The sequence below is a fragment of the Octopus bimaculoides genome, chromosome 14, assembly GCF_046866305.1.
Source record: "Octopus bimaculoides isolate indiv1 chromosome 14, ASM4686630v1, whole genome shotgun sequence".
Taxonomy (NCBI): domain Eukaryota; kingdom Metazoa; phylum Mollusca; class Cephalopoda; order Octopoda; family Octopodidae; genus Octopus; species Octopus bimaculoides.
This window is the reverse complement of record NC_142941.1, coordinates 12631696-12649674: the sequence shown is the minus strand read 5'-3', so window position 1 is coordinate 12649674 and position 17979 is coordinate 12631696. Positions and strand designations below refer to the sequence as shown.

General features: G+C 36.2%; 2 protein-coding genes across 5 annotated transcripts; one reads left to right on the top strand and one right to left on the bottom strand.

The window, feature by feature from the left end:
* Positions 1-6667, bottom strand: LOC106874969 (uncharacterized). Of its 3 annotated transcripts, XM_014922894.3 has the most exons (3): positions 5790-6228; positions 5357-5501; positions 1-2484 (listed from the first exon to the last, which is right to left on the bottom strand). In XM_014922894.3, the coding sequence occupies exon 3, from the start codon at positions 2459-2461 to the stop codon at positions 1418-1420; it is 1044 nt and encodes a 347-aa protein (XP_014778380.1). In that variant the 5' UTR covers positions 2462-2484; positions 5357-5501; positions 5790-6228; the 3' UTR covers positions 1-1417. The 3 variants fall into 3 exon arrangements, with proteins under 3 accessions (XP_014778380.1, XP_014778378.1, XP_014778379.1); XM_014922892.3 differs by lacking the exon at positions 5357-5501 and having other exon boundaries at positions 5572-6667; XM_014922893.3 differs by lacking the exon at positions 5357-5501 and having other exon boundaries at positions 5790-6235.
* A 3415-nt stretch (positions 6668-10082) lies between these two features.
* On the top strand, positions 10083-17180 carry LOC106874978 (uncharacterized). 2 transcript variants are annotated; one of them, XM_089362323.1, is made up of 3 exons: positions 10083-10989; positions 11432-11635; positions 12510-17180. In XM_089362323.1, exon 3 carries the CDS (start codon positions 12875-12877, stop codon positions 13745-13747), a length of 873 nt encoding a protein of 290 aa, XP_089218449.1. In that variant the 5' UTR covers positions 10083-10989; positions 11432-11635; positions 12510-12874; the 3' UTR covers positions 13748-17180. The 2 variants fall into 2 exon arrangements, with proteins under 2 accessions (XP_089218449.1, XP_089218450.1); XM_089362324.1 differs by having other exon boundaries at positions 10853-10989; positions 11432-11612.
* Positions 17181-17979: the final 799 nt, after the last annotated feature.

The following is a 17979-nucleotide window of genomic DNA, read 5'->3' as shown; positions in this document are numbered from 1 at the left end:
TTAAGGATATTATTATTATTATTATCAGTGGAGAAGTAGATGGCAGATTCAATAGAATGCTGGATAAAATTTTCTGAGGTATTTTAGATAATGTTCGTTAGCGGTTTGAGTTCAAACCCCTGGATTACTCTACATCTTCTGAGGTTGATAATATATGTATGAGAGTCAAGTACTACAGTCGTTTAAACCGACAACATCCCCGCCACAAAAATTTGTAGTCTTCTCGTATTTGTGAAAAAAAAAAAGTCATGAGTATTGGCAGAATTATTAGTGGCAGACAAAATACATTTGCAGTATTAAATAACAATCTTTTTTTCTTCTGAGTTCGAATCCCACTGAAGTCAACTTTGCTTATCATTCTAATAAAACAAGAGTTAAATACTTGATTGACTGTACCACCCCAGAAAATTTGCTGGGTTTGTGCCTATGTAAAACACCATTTTCATAATGACTGTTAACAACAGAGGAGTATGGCTGTGTGATTAAAAAGCTCGCTTCCCAACCATGTGGTTTCAGGTTCAGTCCCACTGCACAGCGCTTTGGGGACATATCGTCTACTATAGCCTTGTGCGAGTTAATTTGGTAAATGGAAATTAAAAAGAAGGTTGTCATGTATATGTGTGTTTTATATTGTCTTGACATCACATAATGGTTGGAAACAAGCATCGTCATCATACAAATTATGTTGTCTCTAGTCTTCCATGGAAAACATGCCAGGTCATGGGGGAAATATTACCTTGCTTGGAAATAGGTAAAGGTTGGCATCAGCCAAGGGTATCTAAGTGTAGTAAGTCTGCTTCAATGAATTTCATCAGACCCATCCAAGCATGAAAATGTGGATGTTAAAACAACGATGATAACGATATCAATGTCATCATTAAAAAGCATCTTTGTAAATCTTTCGTGTCTTTTGTAATGACGTTTTTTGTCGGTGCTTTCGTGAGAAATAAAGCTATCAATCACTTCATTGCTGTTCGTCTTTGACAGAACTTTCTAGACTATTAAAAATGGAGACGCAACAAACTTTTGTTCCACTTTAAGATAATACATTATAAATATACCTTTTTTTTTAAATCAAACATTGTAGAGCAGGTAGATAAAATGCATTACTGCCCTTGTGGCAAATTTAAATGAAATAAGGTAGATGAAATGCATTAAGGCTTACATGAGAGAGTAAACATGTACAGTGTTGCTGTTATCAGGTTGGCTGTACTCAGCCAACTAAGACTAAACATTATAGCATTTAATTTTACACTTTAATTTTGCAGCAATACTGTTACTTAACATTGCTCTCATAAAAGGACCTTGTGGTTTGATTAGAAAACAAATCTGAAAGTTAGGTTTCAGGTTTGGAGGGAATGCTATCTTTTAGTACTTTTTTTAATGTTAAGTTATGGTGGCGCTTTGGAAGTTTGTTTTAGCAATTTTTAAGATCTTCCTCTGTATGTGTCTTCATGTGTTGTTTTAACATGCTATTCCGAGAGAAAGCCTTTGAACATAGCCAACAAGAGAAGGGTTTTTCACCTGTGTGAGTCATAAGGTGGTTACTTAAAATTGCTTTTCGGGCAAATGATCTGCCACAGATTTTGCAGGGAAATGGCTTTTCACCTGTGTGAGTCCGAATGTGAAGTTTCAACTGATCTCTCCAAGCAAATCGAGCACCACACACCTGGCATTCAAACTCTTTTATCTCGGAATGTGTTGTCAAGTGCTCTTTAATATCAGCTTTCTCTGTGAATTCCGTGTTGCAGATTAAGCACATATAAGGCCATTCGCTGGTGTGGGTTCGGTTGTGTTTTCGTAGTCTGCTTTCTGTCGTGAAATACTTGTCGCAAGGATCACAACGGAAGGGCCGCTCTCCTGTGTGTACACGAATATGGCTTTGCAAAGATTTATCGGATGAGAACACATGACCACAAGTCTCACATCGGTATGGATTGTCTTCATTGTGGATCTTAGAATGCTTTTGGAAACTGGCAATACACCAAAACGACTTGTCACAATATTCGCAATGATAGGATTTTTCGCCAGTGTGAATCTGCATGTGATTCTTCATTGTTTCAATGGTTTTGAGTTTCTTATGGCAGATCTCGCAACGTAAGACAGGATCAGTGTGAGATCTCCTGTGGAGCTGTAGGTACTTGTTGTCACAGAAGGACCGCTGACATATGTCGCAATGAAACAACTTCTCCCCCGTGTGTGTTCGGATATGTCTCTGTAGGTTGCCATTTTGTGTGAAGGTTTCACCACAGGTAATGCACTGGTATGGTTTCTCACCTGTGTGAATTCGAGTGTGTGTTATTAAGTCACTGCTCTTTGTGAAGGCTTTTTCACATACCTCACATTTGTACGGTTTCTCTCCAGTGTGGATTCTCATGTGCACTTTTAAATAACCATTCTGTGCAAAGTTCTTCCCACATACATTGCAAGGAAATGATCTTTCTTTCTTACTTTTCTCCATTGTGACAATATGTAGTTAAAAATCTGGAAGAGAAATTAAAACAAGATTTGAAGTGAACTAATATCTAAAAGGATATAAAATAGAAAATATGTCAAAGAGGAACAAAATTTTCAAATTGGTATTAAAGGAAAAAAAAAATACTATTTCAAAAATACAAAAATCATTAGTATTTCAAGTGGTTAAGAAACTCACTTTGCAACCATGTAGTTCTGGGTTCAGTCCTACTGTATGGTACTTTGGGCCCCCCTCCCTAACAAAATGAATACTAGGATAAATAAAATATAAGAAAACATCTTTCTTTTCTACGACAATTATCCAGTGATCTTTGTAGGGTCCCAAGAAGAGAAGGTGTCTGAAGAAGAAATGGCTGGCAGTAGTGAGAGATCTCACAGGTAATGTCAAGAGCTGGGATGAAGCTTGGATCCTGGTATTTGAGAGAGATGACAGGAAGGCTCTGGTAGCCTGATGTACTATGAACAGGAGGACCTAACTAATTAACAATAATTGCTTGATCGAAGACATCACAAATGCAATCTATGGATATGAATATCCACATATGTAGTTGACTGTATACTTACAACTCCACATGTACAGACACATTTTAGATGTACGAGGGGCTTCTGAAAAGTACCTGGCTTTCAGGGTATCAGAAAAGGCCTGGTTGGAGGTATAATCTTCCGAGTTCTTTTACAGGGCTTAGACAAACTGAAGGACCATTGCAATAAGTGTATGAATCTGAGAGATGAATATATTGAATAAAATCATAACTCTTGTATTTCCTTTTACTCAAAGCCAGGAACTTTTCAGCACACTTTTGTATACACACTCACACATATACATATATATATATATATCTACATACACAATGTAGCATAATATCTCCTTACAATGCTGAATACACATATGCACACAAATACATCATCATCATACAAGTAGTGTCATTCGTTGCCAAACTTTTATGGAAACAGGTTCAGCCATGGAGAATTATTAATTGGGTTAGCAACAAGAAGGACATTCAGTCATAGAAAATGTCTCCATGAACTATGTCCAACCCATGCAAGCATGGAAAAGTGGCCATTGTGTGCGTGTGTGAGTGTGTGTATACGCGTGTACATTTGTACTTGTATTTCTTCTTGCACCTATGTATGTGTGAGTCCTGTAATTGTTTTTGTCTTCTCACTTCTTTATCTCTCCTCTCACATTACATCACATATTCATTTACTCTAATTGACCTCCCTTCACTCCCCCATATTCTTCTACTCATACCACTTCCCACTACACACACACACACACAAATCCTTTTCCTTATCCCACCCTCCTGCCACTTCACAACCCCCTTGTCTCATTTGCTCCTAAACAACACTCTACTATCATTGACCTTCATTTCTCTGTCTCTGAAAGAGGATGAGAGTTAGAAGCATTAATTTTTCACTTCTCTTGCATAACTTAACATTAATTTATTTCATATTTGCACAGCAATATTCTGGTTAGGTTACCAAGGTCCAGAATTTCTGTGTCAAAACTTCAGAGAGGCTGAGTGATCAGAAAATGACATTTGGAGCACAAAGGCAAAGATGGAGAAATGACAACAATGACTGGAACACACTCTTTTCTGGAAGATAAACCCTGGGACTGCTGAACAAATGACTGAAAACAATAGGTAGAGAGTTTTTCATAAAATATTTTATGAACACTCTCATTGCTTTGTTTCTGTATGCGTGTGTGTGTCATCATCATCATCATCATCGTTTAACGTCCGCCTTCCATGCTAGCATGGGTTGGACGATTTGACTGAGGACTGGTGAAACCGGATGGCAACACCAGGCTCCAATCTAATTTGGCAGAGTTTCTACAGCTGGATGCCCTTCCTAACGCCAACCACTCAGAGAGTGTAGTGGGTGCTTTTACGTGTCACCCGCACGAAAACGGTCACACTCGAAATGGTGTCTTTTATGTGCCATCCGCACAAGAGCCAGTCCAGGGGCACTGGCAACGATCTCGCTCGAAAACCCTACAAAGGCCAGTCAGGTGGTATATATATATATATATATGTCTGTACGTATTGTCGTCGTCGTTTAACGTCCGCTTTCCATGCTAGCATGGGTTGGACGATTTGACTGAGGATATATATATACAAATATATAAAGTATGCAGTATTACAGATCCAAGTCAGCTGATCTTATGAACCGGTTCTAATGGATCTGTACTTCTATATACCCACTATTGACAAACATGAGTGCCTATTCTTAAGAGTTATGGATGCTTAAACCACTACATATACTAATAAAAAGTTTTCTTCAAATATTGTGACTGTATCGAGTCATTTTTACATAAGTTATTTTTTTAAATAAATAAATAGATATGTATGTGCACACATATGCATACGTAGACAATGCTCAGGCTGCGAAAAATGTAAATTATAATTGTGTAAGGAGCGGTCAGACCGCAATTCCTTTTTTACCAAATTCCTTTGCAAGAAGACATTGAACCGAGCGAATACATCATGACACCCAAACTAAACAGATATGTTAGGTTCCAAATACGATCAGGTTGAGCAGATTTGTGATTAGGTGTCCAAGCTGTCTGTTCATAAGGTTATGGTCCCTATAGAACTATATTATCAAATGAGTTCTTGCTTGTCTAAGACAGTAGGGTGTAATTATGGAAAAAACTTTGATTGCTATTTACACTGGGACGAGATAAAGCGTAAAGCGACTCCTTTTGGTTCGTAAACTGCTTTCTTCATACTTCAGTTATTTAACCTCACAGTAGTTCTTCATATATGCAAGTATTTGAGAGCGAACAAGGAGAAAGGAGTGTGTTCAATGCTTAACGTATAATGTGATGTTTTACTGGAAGTTGAACCTTCATAAATAGTTGATCAGAGTTTCTTACCTTCGGACGACAAACGTCGTCAATAAAACACACAAAAACAGATGTGCTACAGTTTACATGTATGTATCCATACATTGGTTTTTGTCGAACTAAAGTTATGTATTTATGCCACATTATAAAACAGTTTCTTTCTAGCCAAGCATGTCTAAAAAAAAAACACAAAGTATTTACAATAATTAACAGAATAAAACGAATCAGTGCAGAAAATGTATTACCTTGTTTTTGTTTTTATTCTCGATTCTTAAAACTGGAACCATGTCATTATTACAATTACTAATGTCGTTGAAAATTATGATATTGTTAGGTGATATATTTATATAATGATTAGGCGACTATAATTCTGTTGTAACGACCAAATTTACAACTATTGAATGAGGTGAATAAGACAAACGGTGAAATTAGTTGTACCTTATGGAAAATAAATCCGACTTACCCATTTCCCAGTTGATTCTTTTCAACTGAATTAAACACATATAAAATAGATAACAAGGCGTTGATATAATCGATTGAATCAACCACACTAAATGTTGTGTATTTGTATAATTGTATCTATTCCGTGGGGATAGACAATAAAGATCTACAATGGGCAGGAGATCGAGCTTAAAGTCATTTAATCCGAAGCTCTCTTTTCCAATTCCAAAGACATAATAAACAATGAATATAGAATAGGGGGGTTAGTTAATAGTAGGGCACCAGGAATTGGTTAATTAAGAGCCAGTAATATATTGGAAATCGCTTCAGTCCACTATATTTCTTCCCTAGCATTGGTGTGGCCTAGTGATGGGTTTAAAGAAGTTATTAAGTTGGGGAAAGCGAGGTAGTTTTTAGATAAACTGAGAAGTTGCCTTACTAGAAAAACAAAAGAGATAACGGTGTAAGAAAGGAAGTTGTACCGCTTGAAAAAATATCCCATGTAATTAGTTTTTTTTTATAATATAATGTACCGGTAATCTTTGTTGGACCAGAAGTGTCCCGTTTTCTGGAGACAGCTTAAATAAATATGCAATTAAAATATGAAGCAAATTATGAAAGTAAAGACTTAAAATGTATTTAACTGATTCAAATTAATACACTTCTAAAGCTGGGTCTGATATTTATTAATCCACTTAATGTAATCATGCTGTGTGGACGCAATGGCCTAGTGGTTAGGACCTGACAGTGAACCATCTTTTCCAGCATGTGGCATTTGAGATGTTCAGAGGGACTGGGCCACTAACCATGAAGTTCTCGTCAACATTAGTAACTTGCCTCACTGAGGTGTCAGGTGGTGCCCATGAGGCCACTTGCCGTAGCCTCACCATCGCTTATGGTAATGCTGCAAGTGTGCTGGCTTGCTTCATTAGGTTTCGCTGAGCCTTGTGGTGTGCGACCAGTTGAAGCACTTGGTGCTGTATTGTTTTGTTTTGTTTTAAAGACAAATGTACTCAACAGAAATGATACACTAATGAGTTGGAGCTTCAGAATAAGTTTTACTTGGTTATATTTTATTTTCAGTATCATTAAGCAAAGATGTGTCTGTGATAAAAAAAAATATGAAACAAATGGTTTCAATACAATTTTAGCAGAAAGATTTGGAAGAATTACAAGAAAGTTCTCTGGTAATTTTCTTTCACGTAAATAAATGTTTATGTTAATTTAAGAATTTGCCAGCAAATTCTTATAAAATGATATACATTTGTAGTAACGCCGTGCGCATGCGTAGTCTCACGTATGCGTGGAATTAAACAAGCAAGCTTTCCCGCTTAATTCTATCTCTTTCTCGGTCGGCCGGCCATGAGCATGGACGTGTCAAGCAGTGTCTCTGTGCAACATTCCAACTCTGGAGACAGTCTCTTTACGTGTTTAGCTGTCACTCTCCATCTTTCGGACTTACACTCGACAGCTCGCTTACATCTACATAACAACGTCCCAACAACTATACTCACACACACAGAAGCTGTAACAACAAGAGCTAAAGATGTATATATTTACCACCTGAATAAATGTTGTTTAAGTTGATAGTCTGGAGTTCAGCGTTCCGTTATATTCATTAATTTTATATAGGAAAGTCAGGTATACATCTAATGATGTATAACCAACTTTCCTATACTGGTGACCCCGACGTGATTCGAACACGCAGCCCGCTGAGCTGCAATAACCCACTTTCTATAAAGTGGTGACCCCGACGAAGAAACAAACGCAGCATGGACTCTGGACTACCAACTTATAACTGGTGAACCCGACTAAAGAACAAATGCGGCCATGGAGACTGAACTACTAACCAGCATCATCGTCATGACCAACGCGATTCTACGATTACTACGCCACCAACATCTCCAACCATAGTCAACACGACTGAACTACGTATTACCAACATCAACAAGCGCGGTTTTTTTCTCGCCTCTGTTAGAGTGGATTTTTCCACTCACGATAAACAGACAAGAATTACAGCCTGCGACTTTCCAATTGTGTACTCAAAGAACTTGGTATAAAACTCTCACGTGTACTGACTTTCTAACTGCTGTGATATCTCACATACATATAGACGGCCTGTTTTTTATTATGTTCTTATATGTCGCATTCACACTCTCACATACACATACGTCTTTTATGCCACACTAAATAACTCTTGTTATTCATTTCATACGGTTGTCTTTTCTATCGTCTCATTACTGGTATTTACGAAATCTATGTTACCGTAGTATAACATAATTACTTGTATATCATCTTTGATATATATTTTGGTGTTCGACCGTGTGACACGTTTAAATAAAAGGAGTCCTCTGTTTTTTCATTCGTCACCATTTCTCCTTTTTGAGTTCGCACGGTCGTTTTTTCATCTTGGGTTAAGAAAATTTTATTCGAGGTTTCCGCTAATGGTTGCACAGAGATTTGTCTGTCGACTGTCTGTAAAAGCGCACCTCTTCAAACACTCATCACCAAACAGCCTTTTCGCCACCAGCTTCGTTCAACCAAGATTACCACCGTGACGACAACAATTACTACTACCAACTACAAGCATTCCCCCCGACGTCGCCAAGTTTCAACAGGACATTCTATCTCCTTGTGGGACTCTTGTACGAACTGGATTTTTTCTCTACAGACACTTTCACTTGTTCTGTGTTTTCACTCACACACACACTAGTGCACTCATATATTTTCTTTCCTTTCAGGGAAAACAAACAATCAGACTTTTACATCGCGTGATTCCAGTTTCCTGGACAGTTGTCATCACGGTTGTTTTGTCATTGTCATTTCATTTATACATTGCATGCATGTATCACACGAGTGTACATTTAATTTGTTTCATTTTTCTTTGTGTGTGTTTTGTGCTACATCTTGTGGGTGGTTTTCAGTGGCCATCCTGCCTCAGGCGTTCTAACAGATTTCATATTATCGTGCGTTTTCGCACTGGCAAGGGAGCCCTGTAGTAACGCCGTGCGCATGCGTAGTCTCACGCATGCGTGAAATTAAACAAGCAAGCTTTCCCGCTTAATTCTATCTCTTTCTCGGTCGGCCGGCCATGAGCATGGACGTGTCAAGCAGTGTCTCTGTGCAACATTCCAACTCTGGAGACAGTCTCTTTACGTGTTTAGCTGTCACTCTCCATCTTTCGGACTTACACTCGACAGCTCGCTTACATCTACATAACAACGTCCCAACAACTATGCTCACACACACAGAAGCTGTAACAACAAGAGCTAAAGATGTATATATTTACCACCTGAATAAATGTTGTTTAAGTTGATAGTCTGGAGTTCAGCGTTCTGTTATATTCATTAATTTTATATAGGAAAGTCAGGTATACATCTGATGATGTATAACCAACTTTCCTATACATTTTAATGGCGGTGCCCCAGCATGGCCACAGCTCATGAGCTGTAACTAGATAAAGTGAAAAAAAGTCTAATGTTAGGTACTACTAAAGCAGCGCGGACCCGAACGCGCGTCCGCGCTAGCTAGTCTTGAGTGGTCGATCCTAACCCTAACCCTAACCCGCGTGTGCAAATGAATACGTGTTTAGGGTTAGGGTTAGGATCGACCACTCACGACTAGCTAGCGCGGACGCGCGACTGCGCGTTCGGGTCCGCGCTGCTTTAGTAGTACCCTAATGTTATATATGAAAATAAAGAAATTTTCCATCTTACTGTTACTTTTGTTTCATTTCGAAAAGTAATTCATTTTATGGTTAACTATTCTTTATATTTTGAATTATATTGATATGGGAGCACCAAAATATTTTAAGTGTTTAGGGCCTTCATGGGCCTTAATCCAGCCCTGCTTCTCCCCATTCCACCACGAAAAAAAAAAATACTACGTATATTTATTTGGTTGAGAGCGTGTTCTCTACTGTTTTCTAATGTGTTCTCTTTTCCAATATCCTACCAAGCTTAGATTTTATTTTTAGAACATTCACGCTGACATTCTGCTTCTATTCTTCTATTTCTTGTTCTCTCATTCATTCCCTCGCTCCTGTTCTGCTTTCGGATTCTGTCCCTCTTATCGTGTTCTTTGGTTATCAGTCAATCCCACAGTTATAAATACCTAAAACCAAAGATTGTCATATTTATTTAACATTATTTTTTTAAAAATCATTTTCTGACCCTATTACGATTTGTTTCTAATTTAATTTTATACCATACAAGTTGATATTTTTTTCATTACACATATTTAAACTCTCCCCCACTCTATCATTAACTTAAATTGGGCAAAAAAGCATATTTATCTTCTAAAAATCTACCTAGTTGTTACCAAACTTTTATGTGTGCGCGTAGTTACGACGTATCTCATATCAGCCCGAACTGAACAAACTTATATTCACACGCATTTCAACCGTGACCATCTCGTCTTTTTTTTTAAGTGCACCTATAACCATGTGAAGAATGTGATTTGGCTGCTAGCGAGTTAAGTGACTGACCATGTCTGTATAGGTTCCCTAATTGTATCTCTATTGTACCTTTTATACGTATACATATGTAATGTGTTCTTTTCTCATATTTGGTAAATGTTGTCGCTTAGTCCCAGGTCAGCCTATGATTAAAAAACTTTATGGCCGAAACCTTCAGCTTGTCTTTGTGTGTGTGTGTGTGTATATATATATTTGTTGTTGCTGGTGCTGTTAGATAGATAGATATTTTCTTTTCCTTTTATCTTTCACTTGTTTCAGTTATTAGACTGCGGCCATGCTGGGACACCGACTTGAAGAATTTTAGTCAAGCAAATCGACCCCAGTATTTAGTTTGGTAATCTTTTATTTTTTAAGCCTGGTACTTATTCTATCGTCTCTTTTTGCCAAATCGCTAAGTTACGGAGACATAAACAAACCAATACCGGTTGTTAAACGGTGGTGGTGGGTAAACACAAACACGTGCACACACACACATGTTATTTTGACTTTCCGTTTACCAAATCCACTCACAAGGCTTTGGGACTCACATTTTTAAAGTACTTAATGGTTTTTGTCGCCCTTTTTCTGCGAGGAAATTTGGCTTCTATTTCTGGCAGATCGAGTGACCACTGAGATGAGTTTGTTTATAGACATCTAAGTCTATCAGTTAGTTTGGTCTGGCTGTATCCATGTCATTCCGTTTTTATACAAAAATCCTACGGATTATTGGGAACAAGCATCGGTACTGATGCATTATTCTTTCTATGTAAGTATCATTTAAAAAAAAGAAAAAAACAAGATACTCAGATTACGTTTCTATTATATTTTACATCCAAAGATGTTGTGGCAGTAATACATTGCTCTTTCTCATTGTAATTAATTGTTTAACAATGTTTCTTTTTGTTGTTTGACACTGGATGAATATAGTCACATTGATGCTTTGTGTTTTCATTGTAAGTATTCTACTAAAACTATACTTAAACGACTATGGCCTGGGGAAGAAATCAAGAAGAAATTATTTACATATTGGTCGTGCGTTTGTCTTTTATTCATCAAATTCTGAATCATCTTCTACTGCGATTAACCCTTTCGTGGCCATATTTCTTACAAAATACATGCCATGTGTTTTAATTGGTTTTTTTTTAATTAACGAAGATATTTTTGTATTAAGGTTTATTTTATTAAAATAAATAACTTCTCTGTTATAGGTTAGTATTTGGAATATTAGACCAAATTATTTTGCGTTCAAATGTGGATGTAAATAATTTACAAAGCGGACCGGTTGTACAGGTTGTCTTGTAACTTAGATCAAACTACTGAAGATTCCAGTTGTGAATGGAAGATAGAAATCGAAGACTTATATCATGAAATGTACAACGAAATTATGAAGTAATTATTGTATTTAATAATCTGTAAGTGTGAGATTATCTAATGTGCTTTCTTTTTTTTTTATTATTCTTTCAAATGCATACCGTTGATTCAAGAAATAATCCTTGTGGAAAACCTTAAGGATTTACCTTCAAAACTTTTTTAATAATACGAAAAAACTGTGGCTTCCATTCAAAGTAACATTTTTTTTGTCTGTGTATAATTTAAAGTTAGAGGAGTTTGTGGGTTGTTTTTTTTTTTTGCTTACTGTATTTTTTAAATCTAATTTTTGCCGACAAAACTTGGAAAAGGTTAGTGACACTAAGGAGCCTATTACAATCGAATGAATGAAAAAAATTACTTTATCATAATTAATTGGATTAAAAAGCTTAATATAGTTATCTTTACGTTTTTTATTCGCAAATATATTGTTCCTTAAACAAACAAAAGTTATTTTAATGTGTAGGACGGCTCAGTATTTCGAAACCAAACGGGTGGACATCTTTATTCAAGTGTACCGGAATGTTTTATTTATTGTCTTCGCTGCTTGTTGAGATTTAATAGAGCTGACGGGGTCAGTATGTCGGTCATTTGACACAGCAGGAGGAGGAGAATTGGGGAACAGGTCACTTTAATTCAGAGGCAGCAATCTTTCCGTGTTTGAAGGCCGCATTAATTGAACTATTGTTTAATCCCTAATCTCACAGTTTTATCAAAGGTTGTGTATTTAGTCTATATAGCTTTCTGTTTTCCTTGCATGTTCTTCGTCCACTTATTTCATAAAGAATAGTTGTAAATCCTTGCTAACATATTCTATACGTCATCCGATTTACCTTTCGGTAAGATGCTTTCTTTATACCATTGAAACTAAAGTTCGTACATTTTTGTTGGTTTATTTATTTTTAATTCTTTCTTCAGGACACTTTACCAGATAAGATTAGCCCCGGTGGCTTACAATCGAAATGGAAGTTATTTTATTTAGTAAAATATAACCATTATCACTTCATGGAAACAACTGATTCACTGACGACAAAGTTAATTTGGATGAATTTACACCAACTAAATATGGAGGGACGCTTTGCCTAAAAGATTTGTTTTAAGATATATCTGTATGTGGAGAAGAACATCAAATAATAGAGGTTAGATTTCTGATAAGCATGCAATAAAGGCATACTTTTACAAATATATTTCTTTTATAAAACACAAACAGCTAAGCGAGGAGAAATACTCAGAATGATGAGATAAAGGATGTTTTTGGTTCAGGTTATAACATATTTAAAAAAATGAAATTTAACCAAGAAATTGGTTTTTCATATGACCGAAATAAATGTGAAATGATTTCAATTGATGATGAAAATGCACCCAAGGATGAGATACTATTTCAATGTGAAATATGTGGGAAATCTTTCTCAACAAATTTGGCTTTATCTGTACACATTGAAATACACAAAAAAAGGACACCATTAATGGAACACATGAAAGTGGGGATTGAGCAAGGAACTTCCAAGTGTGGAGATTGTGGTAAATCTTTGTCTGACTGTGGTTGCCAATCTAAGAATAATGAAATATCCGGCCAGATTTATTGCTGTGAAGTGTGTGAAGAATCGTTTGAAACTGATTTACGCTTGATTGAACACAGTCGCTCACATGTTGGTAAAGGATACCATCACTGTTTAGACTGTGGAAAATTCTTCTTAGCCAAAAAATCATTAATGAAACACATTCGTGTACACTTTGGTGAAGAACCTTACTGCTGTGAAATTTGTGGTAAAACTTTTGCTCAGTATGGTGCCTTAACTCAGCATAAAGTGTTGCACAATAGCGAGAATGAATATCTGTGTAAAATTTGTAGCAAATCATTCTCTGAAAGTTGTAAACTGTTGGAGCATGGTAGAGTACATACAGGGGAAAATGCCTACGAGTGTATAATTTGTAGCAAGACATTTAATAAAATGAGTATTCTAGTAAGGCACAAAAAAACACACACAGGCCACAGACCCTTCAGCTGTGATGTATGCAATAAGTCATTTTCGAAAAAGGATCACTTAAAGAGGCACCAAACTTTACATTCAAGGAATACCTACAGCTGTTCACTCTGTAATAAATCCTTTACTAAAAAAAAATCCTTGACCAACCATAAAAAGCGAAATCACTGATGGTTTCTATGACTTTCTTTTACTTGATCATTCACCAGAAATGGTATAGATCAGTGATTATTTCATTGGTTGCCTTTCGGATTTTGGATCTGCTTGAAAACACAAGTTGTCACAGCAAAACATTTTTTTCATTTTATGAAGTGTGTAATGATTTTTTTTTTCTTTTTTCCACTAACTGTACTACTTTTTCTTATTAGTTCGGTTATACAGCTTTATAAAGACTTGTTGAAAGTTTTCCTGGAAACAAAATGAAAATGCATCAAAGATCAAGTAAGAACAAACTCATTTTTAACACAGTCTGGGGGTGTGTGTCTTTCTGAGAACTTATTAGACCACATACCACTGAGGAGCCATGTAGCTGTAGAAGGAGTCACTATTTGATTATGGAAGAAAAAAGACATTTTAAATATATATGGGAATTTATATCATTAATTCTGTGTTCAAAGCCTGAAATATCACATTATATTATACCTACACAACAAGACATTTTAAAGTTCTGAAATAAGTTTATGAATTAGACAATCAACTTCTTGTTTGGGGAGAGAAAAGAGTACTTTTTGTTGTTTTGTTTTGTTTTTGCTCTAATGTTTATACATGCACTTATACTTCAGTTGGATTGATTAATGATCTTTATCAAGGATTGTCATGATTTTAATGTCCATGATGCCATGCTTGCATATGCATAGGACAATTTGTTGATGCAGATTTTCTATGGCCAGATGCTTTTCCTGTTGCTAACCCTCATCCGTTTCCAAGCAAGCTAATATTTCTCTATGGTTGGACATGCTTTCCTGGGAGACTGCTTGAATGAGGGTATTGCTCATTTATAGCCATTGTGTGATGCCAAGACAATGACACACACACACACGACAGTGTTCTTTTGGTTTCTGTTTATCAAATTCACTCACAGGGCTTTGGTTGGTCCAGGACCACAGTGGAAGACACCCAACGTGCCACACATTGGGATAGAACCCGAAACCAAGTGGCTTGGAAGCAAACTTCTTAACCACACACCCATGCCTGTATTTCTTATTCGTTAATCTAAGTGTAATATTCGTATAAATGTGTTTATGTGTCAGTTTCCTGGTGAATACAAATGTTATCGGCCTTAGGAACAAAGATCTTTTGTTTCAATCTAGTCTGGTATAATGTACGACACATAGTGATGATCAGAGATCAGATCACTGATAACGAGACTAATGACTAATTGAGACAAGTAGTTACTGAACTTTTATGTTGATGCCTATATTTCTATCCCTTGATGTCATAAAAATGTTTGTTCCTATGGACAATGAAATATATGTAATCAAAAAAATGAACTCACTGCTAAATGATTGAGGGTAGGTTTGGATACAGTTGGTTAGCAAGATTGTAATATCTTATCATGCTCTTAGCATTCTACAATGCTTACTAAAGCTTTTTTTTTTTTTAACCATGTGGTCCACTTTTATTCTTGTCTGCTCGATCTACCTCAGTTTTCACATGATCAGATAAACCTGCTCTAACTCAACCAAGAGTTGTACGATCTAACATCTATCCTATCCAAGTTTAGTTCACCTATCAAAGCATGCTACAGCTTTTGCAACCAGACGTAAACACTAAATGCTAAGTAGAGGCTAAAAATGGAGAAAAATACAAGTTCTTCTAATGTTAAAAACTCTGGCTATAGTATTGAACAAATGTAAAAATGTAATATCACCTCTTATAACATAGCCAGTAGTTAAAAAGCTAAGAGATGGTTATTTTTTGCTAGCCATATGATCCTCATCTATGCAAACAAGGAAAGCAACATAGACAGACCATCATCTCTCCTTAATTTTAACCTTCCACATTACAACCGTCTGCTCAGAATGACATGAAATTTTGCTAATGCTGTTTATATGTAATATGGAATCATGATGGAGAATGGTAAAGTCAGTGAAGTGAAGGACACAACGATACCTTACATTATTTAGTTACGTTCATTTACATACCAAGGCCAACTTTGTCTTTTCATCTTTCCACTGTTAAAAGGAGCAGCAACTAAGTACTGAAGTCAAACATCTTTCCTCAGAGTTTGAAACCTTTGAATATATGAAAGAAATCAGTATTTGTATCGGAACACAACTATATCAGTTGACTGCAGACAACCATTTCTTCATACATTCTAATCCAATATGACAAACAATTCCACCAATTCCTTGTTTTACACTTAAAAATAACAGAAAAATCATAGCAAAAAGGTATGTTTTATGATTGTGACACATCTTTGAATGTACTATTAAAGCTTCAACAATACTCAGTATATCTACTTTGATTGAGAAAGCTCTTGTTGACTATGTACTTATTGAGGAAATTGTTAATATAATGTCAGAAATCAATCATCCTTTGTTGATGCATAGGATAATGGCAGTGTCATCACATGGTGTTTGTACATGAATTGGATTTAAGTGCAGGAACTTTGGGCAACATCAAACTCTCATTCAAGTTGCAATTTAGAGACATGGTAGTAGATCTGGATACTGTGGGTTACCAAGATTTTTGTAATATCTTGTCATGCTCTTAGCACTCTACAATGCTTGCTGAAGCTTTTTGTTATTTCTTTTTTTAACCCATGAAGCCCACTGTTCTCGTCTGCTTGATCTGCCTCAGTCTTCACATGCTCTAACTCAACCAAGAGTTGTGTAATTCATCAGCTACCCTCGCCAAGTTTAGTTCACTTATCAAAACGTGCCACAGCTTCTGGGACCAGAGGTAAAAACACTAAATGCTAAGTGGAAGCCAAAGGTGAAGAAAAATACAAGCTCTTCCAATGGATATAGTATTGAAGAAATGTAAAAATGTAATATTATCACCTCCAGCAATGTAGCCAGTGGTTAAAAAGCTAAGAGATGGTTATATTATTGCTAGCCATATAAACAAATCTTCATCTATGCAAACAAGGAAAGCAACATAGACAGCCCTTCATCCCTCCTTAATTTTAACCTTCCACATGACGACCATAACTGAATAATTTCTCCTTTGGCAGTCTCAGAATTCTAATCATTCAACCAATTCCTATTCATGGCATTGTAGTATAAATGACTGAATATTAATTCCATGGAAACTTGTACATTTTACATAATCATCAGTATGAGATAGCTGGCTGTTTGAATTACTAATACAATGCCTCAAATGGACTCCATGTACCCAATTTTACTCATTCTTGGGTCAGTTCAAGTCTTCTTTGGTACAAAAAATGCTTGCCTAATTTTCTGTGCAGTGAGATCAAACAAAGAACCACACAGCAAGTGTCTAAACAAATAAACACAAACAGACTTTAAAACACCCTCTTGCAGGTACATGATAATTTAGTCTCCTTTAACAGTACCAATGTGTGTCATGTTCTAAAAGAAAAAGGAAACTGATATTTGGTTATATCCTGTTACATCTGTAAATAAAGTTCTAAGTTATCTTTGTGTTCTTTATTTTCTTTCTTCAATATTTCTGTACTGTTGTATTTGTTTTTAGAAGTATTAACATTTGCTTATTTACTGTAGAAGAGTTGTGGAGTGACAGACAAAAGAATGCTATCTGGTGGTTTAGCTAGAATCCTTTATACTCTGAGTTCAAATCCTGTCATGGTAATCTTTGTTTTTCTTCTTTTGAGGGGATGATTAAATAAAGTACTTGCAGTGTATATGTCCATAGCTAACACAATACAATACATGTATGGTATTCTAACTAATATAGTACATGTGTGGTACTCTAACAGCAGCATAGTTGTACATCAAGCCATGTGGAATAACTGACTCCTTACTTGGTGAGGGTTTGTGTCAGCAAGCCAGCTGTAAAACAATGCCTCAAATAACATTATCAGAGAAAAATCCACTATCTGAATATATCTTTTTCATTGTTTTACATGTTTTTCTATGTTTGCATGGGTTCGACCAGTGGTTCTCAACTGGGATGCACATGGCCCCTGAGGGTCCATATAAGATTTTGGTGGGGTTTACACTGTGAAATAGTAAATTGGGGATCTGCAATAGCATCTTAAGAAGCCCTGAAAAAATTTTGCTACAGATGTATGTATTGGTTATGCATTGCAAGAAACTAGTTTCTTTCTCTAACATTTTACATAGTTCAACCTGCACAAGTCATATTATAGCAGTCAGCCATTCTGAATGAAATTTTTAATGTTAGAATCAGGAAAAAAAAGTGTCAATCTATGACAGTATCACCAAAGAGTTCAGCTTCATGTCTATACAGTATTC